Genomic DNA, 18,135 nt, shown 5'->3' on the forward strand with positions numbered 1-18,135 from the left:
ACCCTTGTAAAGTGATCCAGGCTACAGGATGAGTAAACCGGGTCTCCCTCAGAAAGATTGGACCATAGCGCTTAGCACTAACTAGCCGGATCCCGAGCATCGGATTTTAAGCGGTGCCAGGAGTGAAGTCTGCGCGCACCTCTTGTCCTTTCGTGCCTCTAGGGCCAGAAGTGACTCTTCCTAAAAGAAAATCGGAGGGCGGAGGCGGCGTAGTATGGCGCTTTCCGGATGTGACGTCATAAAACCGGAAGTCGCGATGTTGTGGCCTAGAGAAGCCGCCGAGGCCTGGTCGCCTCAGCAGCCATGGGGCCCGTGTCTCGTTCGCGGAGCCCCCTGGACTCCCCGGGGCCCCGACGGGCACGAGAAAACGGCTCGGCCAGCCCCTCTCCGTCCAGGCACAGCCGCAGCCGCCGGTCTCGCTCTCGGGAGCACAGCGGATTCCGGCGCCCGCATCACTTCGGTTACCGGCATGACCCGGAGCACTACGGCAAGGAGCAGGAGGAGTCGCTGCGGCAGAGGCGAGTGGCAGCCCGCCGGGCGATCGGGCTCGGCTCCGGGGATTGAAAAACCGCGGTTGTTTTTGTTTATGGCTGCTCTCGCTGTCAGCCATATGTTGGCTTTGGGTTTTGGGTCCTCTTGTGTTATATCTAGTTGTTACTATTGCTATTGTTTACTATCGCTATTTACTATTACTGTTATTACTACTAATAATAGTAATAGTAAATAATACTAACAATTATAATAAGCACCAAGGACCCCACAATATTATTAACCCCCTCCGTGGTCACCCTTATTTTGTGGGGTAATAGTAATAACAACAATAATAATGATAATAATAATAGATTGTACTAATGATAGTACTAATAATAGTAATAGTATTATTTATTGCTACTATTACCACTATTACTACTACTACTACATTGTTGTTATACTTTAATATTACTTCGTTACTTTATTTTACTGTTATTACTACTACCCCACAACAATGAAGGGGGTTAATAATAATATTGAGGGGGTCCTTGGTGCTCTCTGAGCTTGTTTCATTACCAAACTAAATAACATCATCAGTGTTAGAAGGGGGTGGGTTTGCTTGCTGTTTATATCCTTGCTCTGATTAATTAATATATATAAACAGAGAGCCAACCCGCTCTCTACTAGCACTGATGACGTTACCTAGTTGTGTAATGAAAAGTCTGCCAGAAAACACTCAAGCTCAGAGACCATCCAGAACCCCGTAGCTGCAAATATTTTCCTCTTTCAATATTATAGCAATAGCAGTTAGACTTATATACCGCTTCATAGGGCTTTCAGCCCTCTCTAAGCGGTTTACAGAGTCAGCAAATTGCCCCCAACAACAATCCGGGTCCTCATTTTACCCACCTCTGAAGGATGGAAGGCTGAGTCAACCTTGAGCCGGTGAGATTTGAACTGCAGAACTGCAGTCAGCTGAAGTAGCCTGCAGTGCTGCATTTAACCACTGCGCCACCTTGGCTCAATATTGTTGTTGTTGTTATTGTTATTGGGCATGAGGTCTTTCCTAGCTGCTGGAGGTGAAGGGTGATCACTCCGTTTATGGCGGGGGAGCAATATTGATCCAAAGATGCAGCAACATATGTTACTGCAACGAAGGATTTTGTGATCCTTTGTAACTCTTTTGCATGTAATGTATTGTTGGAGTCCATTGATTAATAAAGTGGCAGATTTTTAAATATATATATTTTAGTGTGTTTGGGGTTTTATTTATTTTATGTTTTATTGTTTTATTAAATGTTAAATTTGCCCATCTCCCTACATAGGGAGTATGGACAGTGAGCAAATAAAATATTAAACCTCAGAGATAGGGTATAAAATTTAAGAACACCCTCCTACTGATTTAATTTATTGATTAAAATTCAGTGATTCAGTGAAGTTAATTGAAAGCTGGGCAGAAGGCTTTCAGAATGCTAACCAGCCCCTGGAGGATAATTGGGGGAGGATTTGCAGTCCTTTTCTTGAAAATTGGAGGGCTTTGTCCACCACCTTTCTATTTGTGCGTTAACATTTTGGTTTGAGGTGAAGATGATTTCATTTTCCTGCAGTTCTGACTATTAAAAAATATATATTATTTTTTTACAGGCGACTAAATGAGAGAGAACGAATAGGCGAACTAGGAGCACCTGAAATCTGGGGACTCTCACCAAAACTTCCTGAGCCAGAGTAAAACTTGCATTTAATTTAAGTTACATTTGCATTTCACCTTGGGCACTATAGTTGATAGAACTTTAAAATGATATTCTGATTTTAAATCTAGCTCTGATGAACACACACCCGCAGAAGACGAAGATGGATCATCTAAAAAGAGCAGCACCTCTGAGTCTAGTTCAGAAGGTAAACTGATGTGTTTGACTACATCACTAGTATCTGTGGGGAACTCATTCTACTTTCAGTTGTAAATCGCATTTCTGAAATTGTCCAGAATAATTCCAGTGTCAGCGTTCCAAATATCATCCAAAATTAAATCAGAGTCCAAGGCAAAGCATTGCTCTAAGTTCCAATTTATTAAGAGAGACATGTTGGCACATCTGTGGAAAACCCGAATCTGAAAGCTTCCTGGGTTTTCCACCCAGTTGAAAGTTCATGATCTTGTCCCCACACCCACAAGTCCATTACATGGTCCAATCTTCCACTGCCACGCTGGCAGTTCCACCCATCTTGTTCCGGTCAGGTGCAGAGACAGAGGATGATCTTGGCTTCTAGAAAGGAATTTTATTTTGACAACACATTCTCCTTACTATTCCCCCTCCCAATTCCCCACTAATGAAACAGCATAGTAAAATAATAGAGAGTGTGGCAGGCCAAAGATCCTAAAAGGAATATAACTGCAGGCCTGACATCCAGATTGCTACTTCTTAACTCAGGAAAAGCGTGTGTTCTCTGAAAACTATAGATGTGATTTGAATGTGACGTTCCTGCTTTTTGCTCCCCTATATTTTGCTCCCCTATATTGCCGTGAAATAAAGGTTTTTTTTTAAAGAAGGGGGTCCTTGACATACAGTAGTTCATTAAGTGACCAAAGTTGCAATGGAATTGAAAAAGTGTTTACACACTTATGACCGTTGCACCATCCCCACAGTTAAGGGAACAAAATTCGGATGCTTGACAACTGGTTCATATTTATGACGGATGCAGTGTCCCATGGTTATGTGATCTTGTTTTGCAACCTAACAAGCAAAATCAATGGGGAAGCTGGATTTACTTAACAAACAAGGGTGTTACTAACGTAACGATTGCAGTGATCCTCTTAGCAGCTGTGGCAAACAGTCATAAAATGGGGCAAATCTCACTTAAATGTCTTGCTTAGTGACAGAAATGTTGGACTCAATTGTGGTCGTATGCCGAGGGCTGCCTGTAATTGTTCCTTGCATCTCTGGAACTGACAAACGGTGGATCATATTTCAGGAGGAATCCTATTAGAATGAATTGTTTGGAAATTGAGTCCTGGTAACTGGATTTATTTATTAAAAATAAGTCCATTCAACTTCCAGAGAATTCTGTCTGAATGACTTAAGAATCTTCATCGGCCTATTAGAATGAATTGTTTATCTGATTATAAACCAGATACTTTTTAAATATATATTTTTAGAGGAAGAGAAGAAAAGGAAGAAGAAGAAGAAGAAAAAGAAAAAGGCTGCAGCACGTAAGTATCAAGTTATGTGATACTTGGGAATAACGCTCTTCCTTGATTTGGATTATATACAGGAGGAAAAAAATCATATTTTTGCTGAAATGAAAAAGGAATATGATGAGTTTGGTTCAGTTTAATCTTTAAGTGTCTTTTTACCATTCTGTTTGGTTCAAAGAATATGTCACTTGTACTTTCAGGAATTTTACTTAATAGAGAATCAATATATCATGCCAACAATTCTTTATTTTATCATTAAACTAATGGGGAATTAAATATAAAAAATTTCTCAGATGGTACAGTGTTCTGACCCCCCCTCATCCCACATCAACACACACTCCGAGCCAAAGATAAGTTACAGCATTTAATTAACAGACAGACAGGTCCTTGGCAGCAAACCGGCACAGACAAGCTTGGGCAGCAATCCAGCACAGATAAGGCTTGGCAGCAATCCAGCCTGCCAAGCTCACAATAATGTTCTCTGACATTAATTCCTGCGTTAACTTCTCCAAGAGGGGCATGTGCACAAGTAGTCCTTTTATAGTCTGGAGAGGAGCCTAATGACCACCAGCTGAGTGCAATCACCTCCTCTAATTGCGCAACTGTTCCTGACGCCTATTAGCTCTTCAGTGCCGGGCATCCAGGAACAACTCACTGCTGACCTCAGGCTCACTCTCCCTTGTCTCCTCCACACTGGTCCAAGGCTGAGGCGCCTCCTGGTGACCAACCAGCCTCTCTGCGCCCTGCTCGGAGTCAGAACCCTGTCCAGGGTCCTCCACATCCTCCAGAGCCGACTCATAGGGCCCCTCGCTGTCGGAGTCTGGTGGCAGCTCCAACGGCTCCTGCTGGGCCACAACAGTACAGTATATGTATCTGGAACAGGAGCATTCAGCCTTAGCAACTTTAAGACTTGTGGACCTCAACTCCCAGAATTCCCCAGCCAACACATATTTTCTTACACAGCATGTCCATATGATTCGCTGACTACTGGAACTGCATTACTGCTTCACAGCTTCCTCTGCTTTATCAGACCAAGAAAAAGATTGATTTAAGATCATCCTTAAAGATTCGTAATGGAATTAGAGATTTGCATCTGAATCTTTTTGATTCATTCCCTTAGTCTGGTTACTCCCGTCACTATATTTTATCCCTCTTGGAAACATGTTTTAAGATTTCTTTCTCACCCTCCCCCCTTTTAATACTTCAGGTGAGGAGGAGAAGAAAAGAGCCAAGAAGAAGCGAAAGAAGCATAGAAAGTAAGAACCCTTTTAAAAATAATCTGCATGCTTCCTGTATTAAAAATGTTATATCATTCTTCCCTCAACTACCTAAGGACAGAGTCAGGAACGACTAGCATACGTGTGCGAGGGGAACCTTCACCTTTACCTCTTTTTTTTTTTTTTTGCATTTTTATTTTTTTTTTTTTATTACATAGACAACAATGGGAAAAGGAGAAGAAGAAAAAAAGGGGGGGGGAACCCCATCATCACATACAATATGTCATTTGATCACAGGTGCATCCCTACTACGTTTATACATCCCATATCTCTCTGTTGTATATTTAATAAACACCACAATAAGCTAGGTTTTTTAAAAAAAAAAAGGTGGGGGGGAAGGAGGGGGAAGCCAAAAAGTCCAAAAAAGTCCAAAAAAGAAGGGGGGGGGGAAACCAACCATCATCACATGCAGCATGTCATTTGGTTACAGTTGTTTTAACATCTGCATCTTCAAATAATATTTACCGTCTCAGATATTTCATCTAATATAACTAAAGGCCTCATTTTCATTCTACAATATATATTCAGTTAACATTAGCATTATTTTCCCCCAGAAAGTATACTTCTATTCATTGTTAACCTTGCATTTCATACCTTCAAACAGAGATCTTATTCCTTTATTTTTCAACAAGGCGTCGCTGCCTATATATACCAGTTTTCATTTGTTCCCCCATTAGAATTGCTTTATCAGCAGCGAAATATCATTATAGTAAGTTCTTTACCTCTTTTAATGACTAGGAAAAAGAGCAAGAAAAAGAAGAGTAAGAAGAGCAGGAAGGATTCTAGCGACTCAAGCAGTGAAGATTCTGACGAGGAAACTCTGTATGGGGACGAACTCTGGATTGAGAGATCAAGTAGGTGGTTACCACTGAGGATGGGATAGCTAAGATCAAGTAATGTGCAACCCTTTGGTTAAGAGAGATGCACCTCATCTTAGAATGTTTTGAAACTCAAGTTCCTTTCATTGAGAGATTACATGCTGCTTTAAGGATGTTGTGTTTACATCCTTTTTTCCGAGTCTGGATTGTATTTTTTTATGCTTTTGTCTCGTAAAATGGGCTTTATAATTCCTGTTTATTAATGATGTACAGGTAGTCCTCGACCTACGACCACAATTGAGAGTTTTTGTTGTTAAGTCAGACATTTGTTAAGTGAATCTGGGCCCCCATTTTACGACTTTCCTTGCCACAGCTGTTAAGTGAATCATTGCAGTTGTTAGTCACTCAGTTGTTAAGTGAATCCGGCTTCCCTATTGACTTTGCTTGTCGGGAGGTCGCAAAAGTGGATCACATGACCCTGGGGCGCTGCAACAGTCATAAGCACGAACCCGTTGCCAAGCGCTTGAATTCTGATCACACGATCCCGTGGATGCTGCAAAGGTTGTAATTGTGAAAAAACGGAGTATAAGTCGCACCAAGGTTTTGAAGAGGCAATTTTTTAAAAAGGTTTTACACTCTGCAAACCTCCCAAAATATTTTTCATGTTTTTTGTGAAAACGGGCCCATTTGTTTTTCAAAAAAAGGGCATGAATAGCCCTTAGGAGGCTTATAGAGTGTTTTTTTGGGGGGAGGCAAAAACGAGCAAAAAGGCATCATTTTTTGTCAAAAAAAGGGCATTAGGAAGCTTATAGAGTGCTCTTGGGGGCTGTGGGGGGGGCAAAGTTGAGCAAAAAATGGCCCATTTATTGCTCATTTCTGCCCTCCCCAGCCCCCAGGAGCTCTCTGAAAGCTTTCTAGAGGCTCTGCACGGCCATTTTGGTGGTGGGGCAGGGTTTCAGGAGGCAAAAAAAAATGCTGTATTCAGTGTATAAGACGCACCAGATTTTCAGCCTCTTTTTTTTGAGGGGAAAAAGGTGCGTCTTGTACTCCAAAAAATACGGTATTTCCACAGTCGTCGCTGGCTTGTAATTTTTATGCTTCCTCTCGTAAAACGGGGCTTTATCATGATTGGTTATTAATGAATTCCCCCCCCCCCCTTATTTATTGCAGAAAACACAGATGCCGTGGATTTTATTGGCCCAGAAGCTCCCATCACTCATGCTTCTCAAGACGACCGCCCTTTGAAGTGAGTGCTGCCCTCTGGGGCTGATAACCAGCTAGGAGGGAGCAGGATGGTTGTAGATATGGATCCCAGACCCGGGGCGAGCTGCAACACCAGGCTGGGGGGAAACAACCTGTATTACTCTCTCTGTGTGTGTCTTTTGTACTTGCTGTGGTTTACATTGGCATTCTCTTTCTCCTCCTAAAGCTACGGACATGCTTTGCTGCCCGGTGAAGGTGCCGCCATGGCCGAGTACGTCAAGGCAGGCAAGCGGATCCCCCGGAGAGGCGAGATCGGCCTTACCAGCGAAGAAATCGCTTCGTTTGAGAAATCCGGCTATGTTATGAGTGGCAGCAGGTAAGCAAGTTAAAGGTACCCAGGCAATCTCAGAACAAAGAATAGATAGCAATAGCAGTTAGACTTATATACCGCTTCATAGGGCTTTCAGCCCTCTCTCTAAGCGGTTTACAGAGTCAGCATATCGCCCCCCACAGTCTGGATCCTCATTTCACCCACCTCGGAAGGATGGAAGGCTAAGTCAACCTTGAGCCAGTGAGATTAGAACCGCTGAACTGCAGCTAACAGTCAGCTGAAGTGGCCTGCAGTACTGCACCCTAACCACTGCGCCACCTCGGCTCTTGCTCGTATTTTATTCCTGATTGTAATGAAGAAAACTGAATTGTGTTGAATTGCACTTCATCATGATTACACTGTCCTCTATTGAATGCCTTTGTTTCTGTACAATCAAAAATGATGGTTTGGCAGTAATACGTCATCCGGGAATTTCAGTCCCTGCATCTGTGCTGTAAGCTCTAAGACTTAGAATAACTTTATTGTCACGTTGAATGTACTCTAATCGGCATACAAATCAGATTTTGTGGCAAACAGCTCTCAAAGCTGTCTCCGCCTCCAATGTACACTCTATAAACCTGACAAAATAAATACAAAACTGTTCCAACCCCCCTCCGTACGGTGAGTCACAGCAACACAAGATTACTGCTAGACAATTTATTCACAGAAAATTAACACACCGACAAGACTTTGGCAGCAACCCAGACTTCCACAGATAAGATATACACACAAGAGCTTCTCCAGCTTTAGTATAATACTTGAGTCCTGCAAACAGCCTCCTCCCAAAGTCTCTTCTTATATACTCTCTTGGGAGGAGCCTAATCACAACCACCTGGCCCCAATTATCTTCTGTATCACCGTAGTTGCTGTCGGCGCTTATCTGCCCGTCTTTGCCTGGCGTCCGGGACCAACTCCCTTAGCTCCTCCCCACTGCTCCACGGCCTGACGTCAGGGACCAACTCCCTTTGGTTTTCACCGCTGCTCCAGGCCTCAGGCGCCTTCTGGTGGCCAACCAGCCTCTCTGGTCCCTGCTCGGAGTCTGAACCCTGTCCAGGGTCCTTCACATCTTCCAGAGCCGACTCATAGGGCCCCTCGCTATCGGAGTCTGTTTGCAGCTCCAACGGCTCCTGCTGGGCCACAACACAAAACTATACATATACATGAAACAACCTATCTAGGTCAGATGTATACCCTGTTTTCCCCAAAATAAGACCTCCCCAGATAATAAGCTCAATCAGGCTTTTAAGCACATGCGCTAAAATAAGCCCTCCCTGAAAATATTGCAGCACAGCAGCAGCCTTGAGGAGACCACGCTCGCTGCCTCCTGCACCTCCAAAATAATAAGACCACCTCAAAAATAAGGCCAAGCGCTTATTTCGGGGGTCAAAAGAAAATAAGACCTTGTCTTATTTTCAGGGAAACACGGTACATGAACATTGCGAGAAAAATGAATCTTGCCAGTTTTACTTATTATTCTATCTCAGTGTTTCGCAACCTTGGCACCTTTGAGATAGGTGGACTTCAACTCCCAGAATTCCCCAGCCAGTTATGGAATTCTGGGACTCGAAGTCTACGCATATCTCAAAGATGTGATGAGAAACTCTACTCTAGGTGGATTCTTGCAGTTCCTGAATGCTGGTTAAAGGGGTGGAAGGGAAGGGAAGGGAAATGGCTGCAATGTAATGAAAATTCTCTGTCACTGGTTGACGCCTTAAGTGTTGGTATTTCACTGATGGTGACCGTCTCTCTCCTTAGGCATCGGCGAATGGAAGCGGTGCGTCTGCGGAAAGAGAACCAGATCTACAGCGCGGATGAGAAGAGGGCCCTGGCGTCTTTCAACCAGGAGGAAAGGCGAAAGAGAGAAAACAAGATCCTAGCCAGCTTCCGGGAAATGGTCTACCGAAAAACTAAGGGCAAAGATGAGAAATGAAAGACATGTCCTCCTTAGTGTTGACAGGCAGATGGGTGGGTCAAATTCTTGACAAATGGCTTTGTGCTACAGGAATTTGGGGAAACAGTCTATAGATATCCATCTTAAGAACCCTGATTGGTCTAGTGAGGCCTCCTGGAACTAATTTGCAGGGTTTTTCCAACTTGCAATCCAAGTCAGATTAACCAAAGCGGGCCAATCGGTACCACCATAATGCCAAGAAGCTACTGAGAAAACTCTTGCTCGTTTGTCATTGAGAAAGTAGCACTTTAAAAAAAAATCAGTTGGAGCAAAAATTTCCATTTATGGGGGTTGAGTGAAGACTGTTTTCTATCAACTTCGACAAGAAGAACATATTAAGCCCTGAATGGACTCTTATAAGATCTCTTATAGGATGTGTGTTTTGTGAAAAATGGCCAGGACATACCCTGGGTCTAACTCTACACCCAAAAATCAGAAATAGCTTTAATGTTGATGGTTGCCTTTATAAGCTTCCTGCCTTGAACAGACCCACAAATATTATTAAAACAGAGAAAAACAATGTTTAAATCATGATCTTGTTTTCTGGCTTAGACCGTCAAACGTGGGATGTCTGCTACTTGTAAATAGGAACACAAAATATTCTTTTCATTTTGAGATTTCTTGCAGATTTAATACCGTGTTAAGTCTGGCTCTCATCATTTTTCAAGCAAAAATGCTTTTTGAGGATCGGTAAAATACATTTCCTGCTCGACTAGGTGTAAATAGTTTTTTTTTTTTTTAAGCAACGCAGAAGAGATGAATAACCAGCTGAATATGTTTTTTAACCCTTTAGTTCCTTCAAAATGCCTTTATCTATAGATAAAATATGTGGGTTGGAATTCAAAGCCCATGTACCAACTGCCGTGTATTGGGATTTTGAGTTTCTGTTCCCTTTTGTTAATTTTGAGTGTACCCTAAACTTTAGAAACAGCTGGAGCCACATTTTGAAACAAGGAAGAGGAAAAAATCCCAATGTAAATACACCCCAGTATCAAGGACACCTTTATTGAATGCATTCTGGACATTACTTTTTTGCACAGTATGGGACACCACTTCTAAATTGTATTTTTAAAATAAAATGCCTTCCCTAAGTACAGGTGGCTGTGTTGTTATTTTTTGAGGTGTGAGTTCCAAAGTTATGCTGGAACATACGTTAGATGATTGATTGATTGATTGATTGATTGATAGATAGATAGATAGATAGATAGATAGATAGATAGATAGATAGATAGATAGATAGATGATGATGATAGATTAGATAGATTAGATAGATGATAGATAGATTAGATAGGATAGATAGATAGATAGATAGATAGATAGATAGATAGATAGATAGATAGATAGATAGATAGGTAGATGATAGATAGATAGATGACGATAGATTAGATAGATAGATGATAGATAGATAGATTAGATAGATAGATAGATTAGATAGATGATAGATAGATAGATAGATAGATAGATAGATAGATAGATAGATAGATAGATAGATAGATAAGAGAGAGGGGGGAAAGATGGGTGAGGTGTAGGTATATAAAGAAAGATAGATAGATGATAGATAGATTAGATAGATAGATAGATGATAGATAGATGATGACGATAGATTAGATAGATGATAGATAGATAGATGATAGATAGATGATGATGATAGATTAGATAGATGATAGATAGATGATGATAGATTAGATAGATAGATTAGATAGATAGATAGATGATAGATAGATGATGACGATAGATTAGATAGATGATAGATTAGATAGGATAGGATAGATAGATGATAGATTAGATAGGATAGATAGATAGACAGATAGATAGATTAGATGATAGATAGATAGATAGATAGAATAAGAAATTTGTGTAATATCTCCCATCTTCTGCTGAAAATGTCCAGCGTAAGAGTTTTAAAACTGTTCATGTGTTTTAATTTGGTTAAACCCAAAGATACTTTTTCAACAGGCAACTGGACTTGGTTTTTTCTTAAAGATGTTTCGCTTCTCATCCAAGAAGCCACTTCAATTCTGACCGAATAATGTAGGATGGCAGGATTTATATTCCACCATTCAGACCGAACTGAAGAAGATTCCTGGATGAGAAGCGAAACATCTTCAAGGAAAAACAAAGTCCAGTTGCTTTTTTTTTTAAAAAAATCACCTTTGGGACAACCATGACCTGGATGACAGAATCTCCATAAACTATTTGGTTAAAAGTTTTTCTTCCTGCATTTCATCGACATGCACGGCACAAAGAGATCAAAACCAGAGTTTGATTACGGCAACCCTTGAATTTTATTACCAAAAAAATAAAACAAAAGCAGGGCACCTATAGAGATTTTAATTTATTAACCATACCAGCAAAATTAAAAATCCACAGTCTCCATCATGACAATCTTACTTTCAATTACATCTTTCAGCCACTTCTCCTTAAAGCGAGTTTTTCCTGGCCTGTAAATAGAAAACAGCCCTTGAGTATTTTATACTCGCATTTTTCATTTTATTTAAAAGGTTACCTAATACAAATAGCTCTTATGGCAAAAGTGGGAACCCAGATGTATAAACCAATTGATTGGGGTGTGTGAACTGTTGTGGCCCAGCAGGAGCCGTTGGAGCTGCCACCAGACTCCGACAGCGAGGGGCCCTATGAGTTGGCCCTGGAGGATGTGGAGGACCCTGGAGAGGGTTCCAACTCTGAGGAGGGCGCAGAGTGGCTGGGTGGCCACCAGGAGGCACCTGAGCCTTGGACCAGTGGGAGAGTGTGAGCCTGACGTCAGCAGTGAGTTGTTCCTGGATGCCCGGCACCGAAGAGCTAATAGGCGTCAGGAACAGTTGTGCAATTACAGGAGGTAATTGCACTCAGCTGGTGGTAATTAGGCTCCTCTCCAGACTATAAAAGGACTGCTTGTGCACACGCCCCTTTTGCAGAAGTCAACGTATGAGTTAATGTTGGAGAACATTATTGTGAGCTTGGCAGGCTGGCTTGCTGCCAAGGCTTATCTGTACTGGTTTGCTGCCAAGGACCCGTCTGTCTGTTATGCTTGGCTTTCAGCCACCAAGGTTTATGTTTCCTGTTAATTAAAGTGCTGTGAAATTCCAGTTAAGCTTGTCTCGGCATTTGTTACTGGATCGAGGAGGGGGTCAGAACAGTGAACATACCTGTGAATGAGCTTATTGGTTTCCACCACAAAGAATACTTCAACTGGCAGCATCTGTATCAGGTAGAAAACCAAGTGTTAGTTTTATGAATGGCCACTGCATCCCTCAGATGATTGCAGGATGCTGTAAATTTCATAAATTTCCTGGTGGTGGCCAAGCACCCAAACATGACCACCGTAATGTTACAATGGACATAAATGCAAGGACCAGTCGTAAGTCACTTTTTCCTAAGCTAGTTTAACCTCTAACAGACACGAAATGATTGGTTTTAAATCAAGGTCTTTCCCTTCTGTGCGTATGATCAGATTCTGAGAAGCAATTGATACAACAGATCAAAGAGAATATTTGTAGCTCGTGGTTGAACTGTGAGAGTCCCCTGGTGCTCTCCAAGCGCGGTGGTTTTCTTGCCGACGTCTCATCATCAAACTAGGTAATATCATCAGTCCTAAAAGGGCGTGGGGCTTGGTCACAGTTTCTATCCTAGCAGCTTGCTCTGTTGGTGTTGGTGGGGGTGGTCTTGGTGGAGCCACAGTTCATGGATTTTAGAGAGCATCCCTAACATGACTTCATCACAATTGGGCTTCATTAAGGTGGTGCAGTGGTTAGAGTGCAAATATTGCAGGCTACTTCCGCTGATCACCGGCTGCCTGCAATTTGGCAGTTCAAATCTCACCAGGCTCAAGGTTGTCTCAGCCTTCCATCCTTCCGAGGTGGGTAAAATGAGGACCCCTATTCTTGGGGGCAAGAGGCTGACTCTGTAAACCGCTTAGAGAGGGCTGTAAAAAGCACTGTGAAGCGGTACATAAGTCTAAGCGCTAAGTGCCATAGCTAATTGTCTCCCAAGAGGACCTCAAAATACTCACTCTGGGTTTGATTTTGGAAATCTCAATGACGAAATAGACACAGGCCGTGGCTTGAGGGATGGGCTTCCTGCATGTTGGGATGCTCCAGCGGACTCGGTAATAGTAGCGGGTGCTATACTGGAGTTCCTCGCTGTTGAGATAGTTGCTCCAATGCAGCCAACTTTCGTGAAGCTCCCATGTCTGCAAGGATGAATATACTGCAAATCAGTGTTGTGGCTCGCCAGCAGCCAGCAGAGCTGGCAGCAGAGTCGGACAGTTAGGAGGTTAGGACAGCTGATAGCTGGTCATTTGCATCCTTTTAGCGAGTCGTTGAGTCCACTTGGAGGCCACCTGAGTGGTGCAAATGAGTGTGGAATGGCCTCAACAACACTGTAAAAGGATGCAAATGACCAGCTGTCTGCAAGACGTATAAATCCTTTCATTTCCCCACCATCCAGTCAGAGTTGAAGAAGCTTCTCGGATGAGAAGCAAAACGTCTTGAAAGAAAAAACCAGAAAGTCCACTCGTCTCTTGGACCAAAAAAGAAAAGCATCTTTGGGACAACCATGACCTGGAGCGTGACCCGTCAAAACCGCGGAGGACAAAATCGCGCTCGACGAAAGCGCGCATTTGATGTCATCACAGCGCGATGAAAAGAATTAAAAATTGAAATAAAATTAAAATTAAAGCAAGCCGATTCACATAAAGGTAAGGGTTAGGGTTAGGGTTAGGGTTAGGTTAAGGGTTAGGGTAGGTTTAGAGCGTTAGGGTTACGTTTAGCGTTAGGTTAAGGGTTAGCGTTAGGTTTAGCGTTAGGTTAAGGGTTACGTTTAGGGTTAGATTTAGGGTTAGGTTAAGGGTTACGTTTAGGGTTAGATTTAGGGTTAGGTTAAGGGTTAGGTTTAGGGTTAGGTTTGGGGGGGGTAGGGTAAGGTTTTCGCTTTATTTTTACATTTTTCGATCACAGCGCGATGTTTTCGTCGCGCTGTGATGACGTCAAATGCGCGCTTTCGTCGAGCGTGATTTTGTCCTCCGCGGTTTTGTGGTGGAACCGACCTGGAGTATTTCCTTTGACATTTGAACCTACGAGATCGTCTCCTGCCGCATACCTCCCTAAGACCGATAAGATCACACAGGATGGGCCTTCTCCGGGTGCCTTCAGCTGGACAATGCTGGCTGGCGACACCTCGGAGTAGGGCCTTCTCTGTTGCCACTCCGGCCCTATGGAATGAGCTACCCCCAGAGATCCGGACCCTACCCACTCTCATGGCCTTCCGAAAAGCTATTAAAACCTAGCTTTTCCGGCAGGCCTGGGGCTGTTGACCTCTTGACTGAGGTCCAGCCCCCCTTTGACTGGGTGCATGTTGTGTTTCCTTCTTAATCTTGTTGTATCTTATTGTTTTAATCCTTTTAATATTTTTCATTTCTGTAAGCCGCTTGGAGTCCTCCAGGATTGGGCGGCCTATAAATTCAATAAATGAAATGAAATGAAATGAAATGGACGTGAGACTTACTTTCATATAGTCCTCAATCTGCAACAGACCTCTTCCGATGGAGAAATCTGTGCACCTCATCCAAGCAATATTTCGCATTTTGTATATGGCAGCTGAGGTTGATTGAGAAGAGTACAAATTAGCGCCGAGTCCCAAGTCGGACGACACCAATGCCCTGACACCTTCACGGCCCACCTTGGAGTACCTGCCTCTTCCTTCTTCAGGGCTATGACTTTGTCCACGGCCTCGTGGATCACCCCACCAACAACCGAGGCCGCTGCCTCCTGGATGTCTTCCTCCTCCTCCTCCTTCTCCTCCTCCTCCTCCATAATTGCTATGTATTTCTCTTCCAACGACATGGTCCTTGATGTCTTCAGCTTGTAGAAGATGGGGAGGAAAAGAGATTGGTTAGAATCCTGCTCTTTTTTCTTTTCTTTTTTTCTTTTCCTTTTCTTTTCCCTTTTTTTTCCTCTTTTCTTTTAATTTTAGTGTAAAATACAAATTGAATAGATTAATGAATAGTAGAAATATACCGAAGTGAGGAGTAGAGGGAAAGAAGAGGGAGGAGTTAAGAGGGAGTGAGAGGGGAATGTAAGGAGGGTGAGATGGAGGGAAGGGGAGAAAGGAATGTTTGAGGGGGAGGGGAAGTAGAAGAGGGGAATGTTGGAGGGGAGAAAGGAAAGTTGGAGGGGGAGAAGAAAGGGTGTATGGAGGATCGAAGTGTTATGTTGGCTTTCCATGGTGGAATAGAAGTCAAGTTGTGTTTATTGCTTTTTTAATTGCACAGTATATAAGTGATTGTATAAAAAGGAAAAGGAAAATGAAATAAAACAGTTTAAATGTCAGAATCCGAAGAAACCGTCTGGGAAAAAAGTTAGATTTGGGTTGGAGGCAAGTCCTTCAGCTGTGTGCCTGATTCAACTCGCAGGAGACCCTCTAATAAACGCTTAGGCGATGCTAGTTGTCTAATTAGGGTAATCAGAACAATGAATTAGATTCATTGCTCTAATTCTTCCTGATTACAGGAATTATAGGAAAAGGCTTATATACCGCTTCATAGGGCCTTACAGCCCTTGGTAAGTGGTTTACAGCCTCTTGCCCCCAGCAATCTGGGTCCTCGTTTTACCGACCACAGAAGGATGGAAGGCTGAGTCAACCTTGAGCCGGTCAGGATCGAACTCCTGGCAATGGGCACAGTTAGCAATAGCAATAATACTTAGACTTATATACCACTTTACAGTACTTTACAGCCCTCTCTAAGTGATTTACAGAGTCAGCATCTTCGTCTCAACAATCTGGGTCCTCATTTTACCAACCTCAGAAGGATGGAAGGCTGAGTCAACCTTGAACAGGTCAGGATGAAATTCATGGCAATGGGAAGTTAGTCTGTAATACTGCATTCTAACCACTGGGAAGGGAGGGAGGGAAGGAAAGGAAAGGAAAGGGAAGGGAAGGGAAGGGGAGGGGAGGGGAGGAAGGAAGGAAGGAAGGAAGGAAGGAAGGAAGGAAGGAAGGAAGGAAGGAAGGGCAATAATCACAGCACTTAGATTATATACTGCTTTACAGCCCTCTCTAAGCAGTTTACAGAGTCAGCATCTTGCCCCCAACAATCTGGGTCCTCGTTTTACCAACCATAAAAGGATGGAAGGCTGAGTCAACCTTGAGCCGGTCAGGATCGAACTCCTGGCAGTGTGCACAGTTAGCAATAGCAATAGTACTTAGACTTATATACCACTTTACAGTACTTTACAGCCCTCTCTAAGCGATTTACAGAGTCAGCATCTTCGTCTCAACAATCTGGGTCCTCATTTTACCCACCTCGGAAGGATGGAAGGCTGAGTCAACCTTGAACAGGTCAGGATGAAATTCCTGGCAATGGGAAGTTAGTCTGTAATACTGCATTCTAACCACTGGGAAGGAGGGAGGGAAGGGAAGGGAAGGGAAGGGAGGAAGGAAGGAAGGAAGGAAGGAAGGAAGGAAGGAAGGAAGGAAGGAAGGAAGGAAGGAAGGAAGGAAGGAAGGCCAATAACCACAGCACTTAGATTATATACTGCTTTACAGCCCTCTCTAAGCAGTTTACAGAGTCAGCATCTTGCCCTCAACAATTTGGGTCCTCATTTTACCAACCTCGGAAGAATGGAAAGCTGAGTCAACCTTGAGCCAGTCAGGATCGAACTCCTGGCAGACAGCAGAATTAGCCTGCAATGCTGCACTCCAACCACAGCTCCACCATCCTTCCCGCAGAGAGTAACCTCCTACACCCCCGCCTTGTTTCAAGCAGGGCCCAGATGTTCTCCTCCTATCAGAAAATGCCAAGGACTAAACGCAGAACGTTCTGGAGGCTGAAACGTAAGAACCATTGCAAGAATGGGCTCTGTCTGGTTTCATGAAAAGAAGGACCAGGGGAGACATGATAGCAGTGTCCCAATATCTCAGGGGCTGCCACAAGGGTCAACCTATTCTGCAAAGCCCCTGAAGGCAGGACAAGAAGCAACGGATGGAAACTAATCAAGCAGAGAAGCCACCTAGAACTGAGGAGAAATTTCCTGACCGAACAATTAATCAGTGGAACGACTTGCCTCCAGAAGTTGCGAATGCTCCAACACTGGAAGTCTTTAAGAAGGGATTGGACAACCATTTGTCTGAAAATGGCATAGGGTTTCCTGCTTGAGCAGAGGGGTTGGACTAGAAGACCTCCAAGGTCCCTTCCCTACTCTGTTATTTTGCATGCAAACCACATCTTGTACCACTCTTCCATACTTCCTACATGACAGCAGTTCTGCAAAAAAAAAAACCCAAACACCTTCCTTATTTCCCCCCCGCCCCTTCCATCTTGCAATACGTGCCTGGCCACCTTTTGCGTTGTCCTTGAGAAATTAGTCGCGCGTGGAAGGAAAATGCACCCCGTGAATGTCGTATTTCTAGGCCTCCCTATTTCCTGCTCGATCTGAAATGAAAAAAGGCAAGAAGTTACTCAGGAGCGTCAAATGAATCTGTCACCCAGCCGAGAGGCTTGGGAATTTGGCTCCCTGCTTAAAAAAAAACAAAAAACCCCACTTTCAGCTTGCTTCGCTCTTGTGACGAAACCAAACCTTCTTTTTCTCTGGGATACAAGTTTCCCAAAGTCGATTGAGCTTCCGGCTGCAGCCTTGCAAAGTATTTGCTCACAAGCATCACTTAGGCAACCAAGGTCCAGCCAAGAATTCTGCTGGCATTGATATGTTGGAGAGATTCCATCAGGCTTAAAGGACAAGTGCTAGGCAAGCATGGAGGCAATCAGGGAATATCCGAGAGAACAAGATTAAAAGATGAATCACGTTTGCGTTTGTTTTTTTCACAAGACCGAGCAGGCAGCCTCCTCGCGGCTTCTC

The 18,135-nt window shown here is 43.3% G+C and overlaps 2 protein-coding genes across 2 annotated transcripts; one reads left to right on the forward strand and one right to left on the reverse strand.

Moving 5' to 3' along the window:
- The first annotated feature begins 246 nt into the window (after positions 1–246).
- NKAP (NFKB activating protein) lies at positions 247–10,374 on the forward strand. The gene is made up of 9 exons (XM_087727128.1): positions 247–518; positions 2,116–2,196; positions 2,291–2,367; positions 3,623–3,676; positions 4,869–4,917; positions 5,677–5,792; positions 6,927–7,002; positions 7,186–7,335; positions 9,085–10,374. Exons 1-9 carry the CDS (start codon positions 304–306, stop codon positions 9,257–9,259), a joined length of 993 nt encoding a protein of 330 aa, XP_087583254.1. The 5' UTR covers positions 247–303; the 3' UTR covers positions 9,260–10,374.
- A 1,223-nt stretch (positions 10,375–11,597) lies between these two features.
- AKAP14 (A-kinase anchoring protein 14) lies at positions 11,598–17,923 on the reverse strand. Its single transcript, XM_087727576.1, has 6 exons — positions 17,619–17,923; positions 14,970–15,141; positions 14,786–14,877; positions 13,293–13,472; positions 12,430–12,482; positions 11,598–11,721 (listed from the first exon to the last, which is right to left on the reverse strand). Exons 2-6 carry the CDS (start codon positions 15,121–15,123, stop codon positions 11,637–11,639), a joined length of 564 nt encoding a protein of 187 aa, XP_087583702.1. The 5' UTR covers positions 15,124–15,141; positions 17,619–17,923; the 3' UTR covers positions 11,598–11,636.
- Between the last annotated feature and the right edge of the window lie 212 nt (positions 17,924–18,135).

This window comes from Thamnophis sirtalis, unplaced genomic scaffold (genome assembly GCF_051295495.1).
Source record: "Thamnophis sirtalis isolate CommonGarterSnake01/CBP01778 unplaced genomic scaffold, rThaSir2_p1.2 scaffold_13, whole genome shotgun sequence".
NCBI classification, from domain to species: domain Eukaryota; kingdom Metazoa; phylum Chordata; class Lepidosauria; order Squamata; family Natricidae; genus Thamnophis; species Thamnophis sirtalis.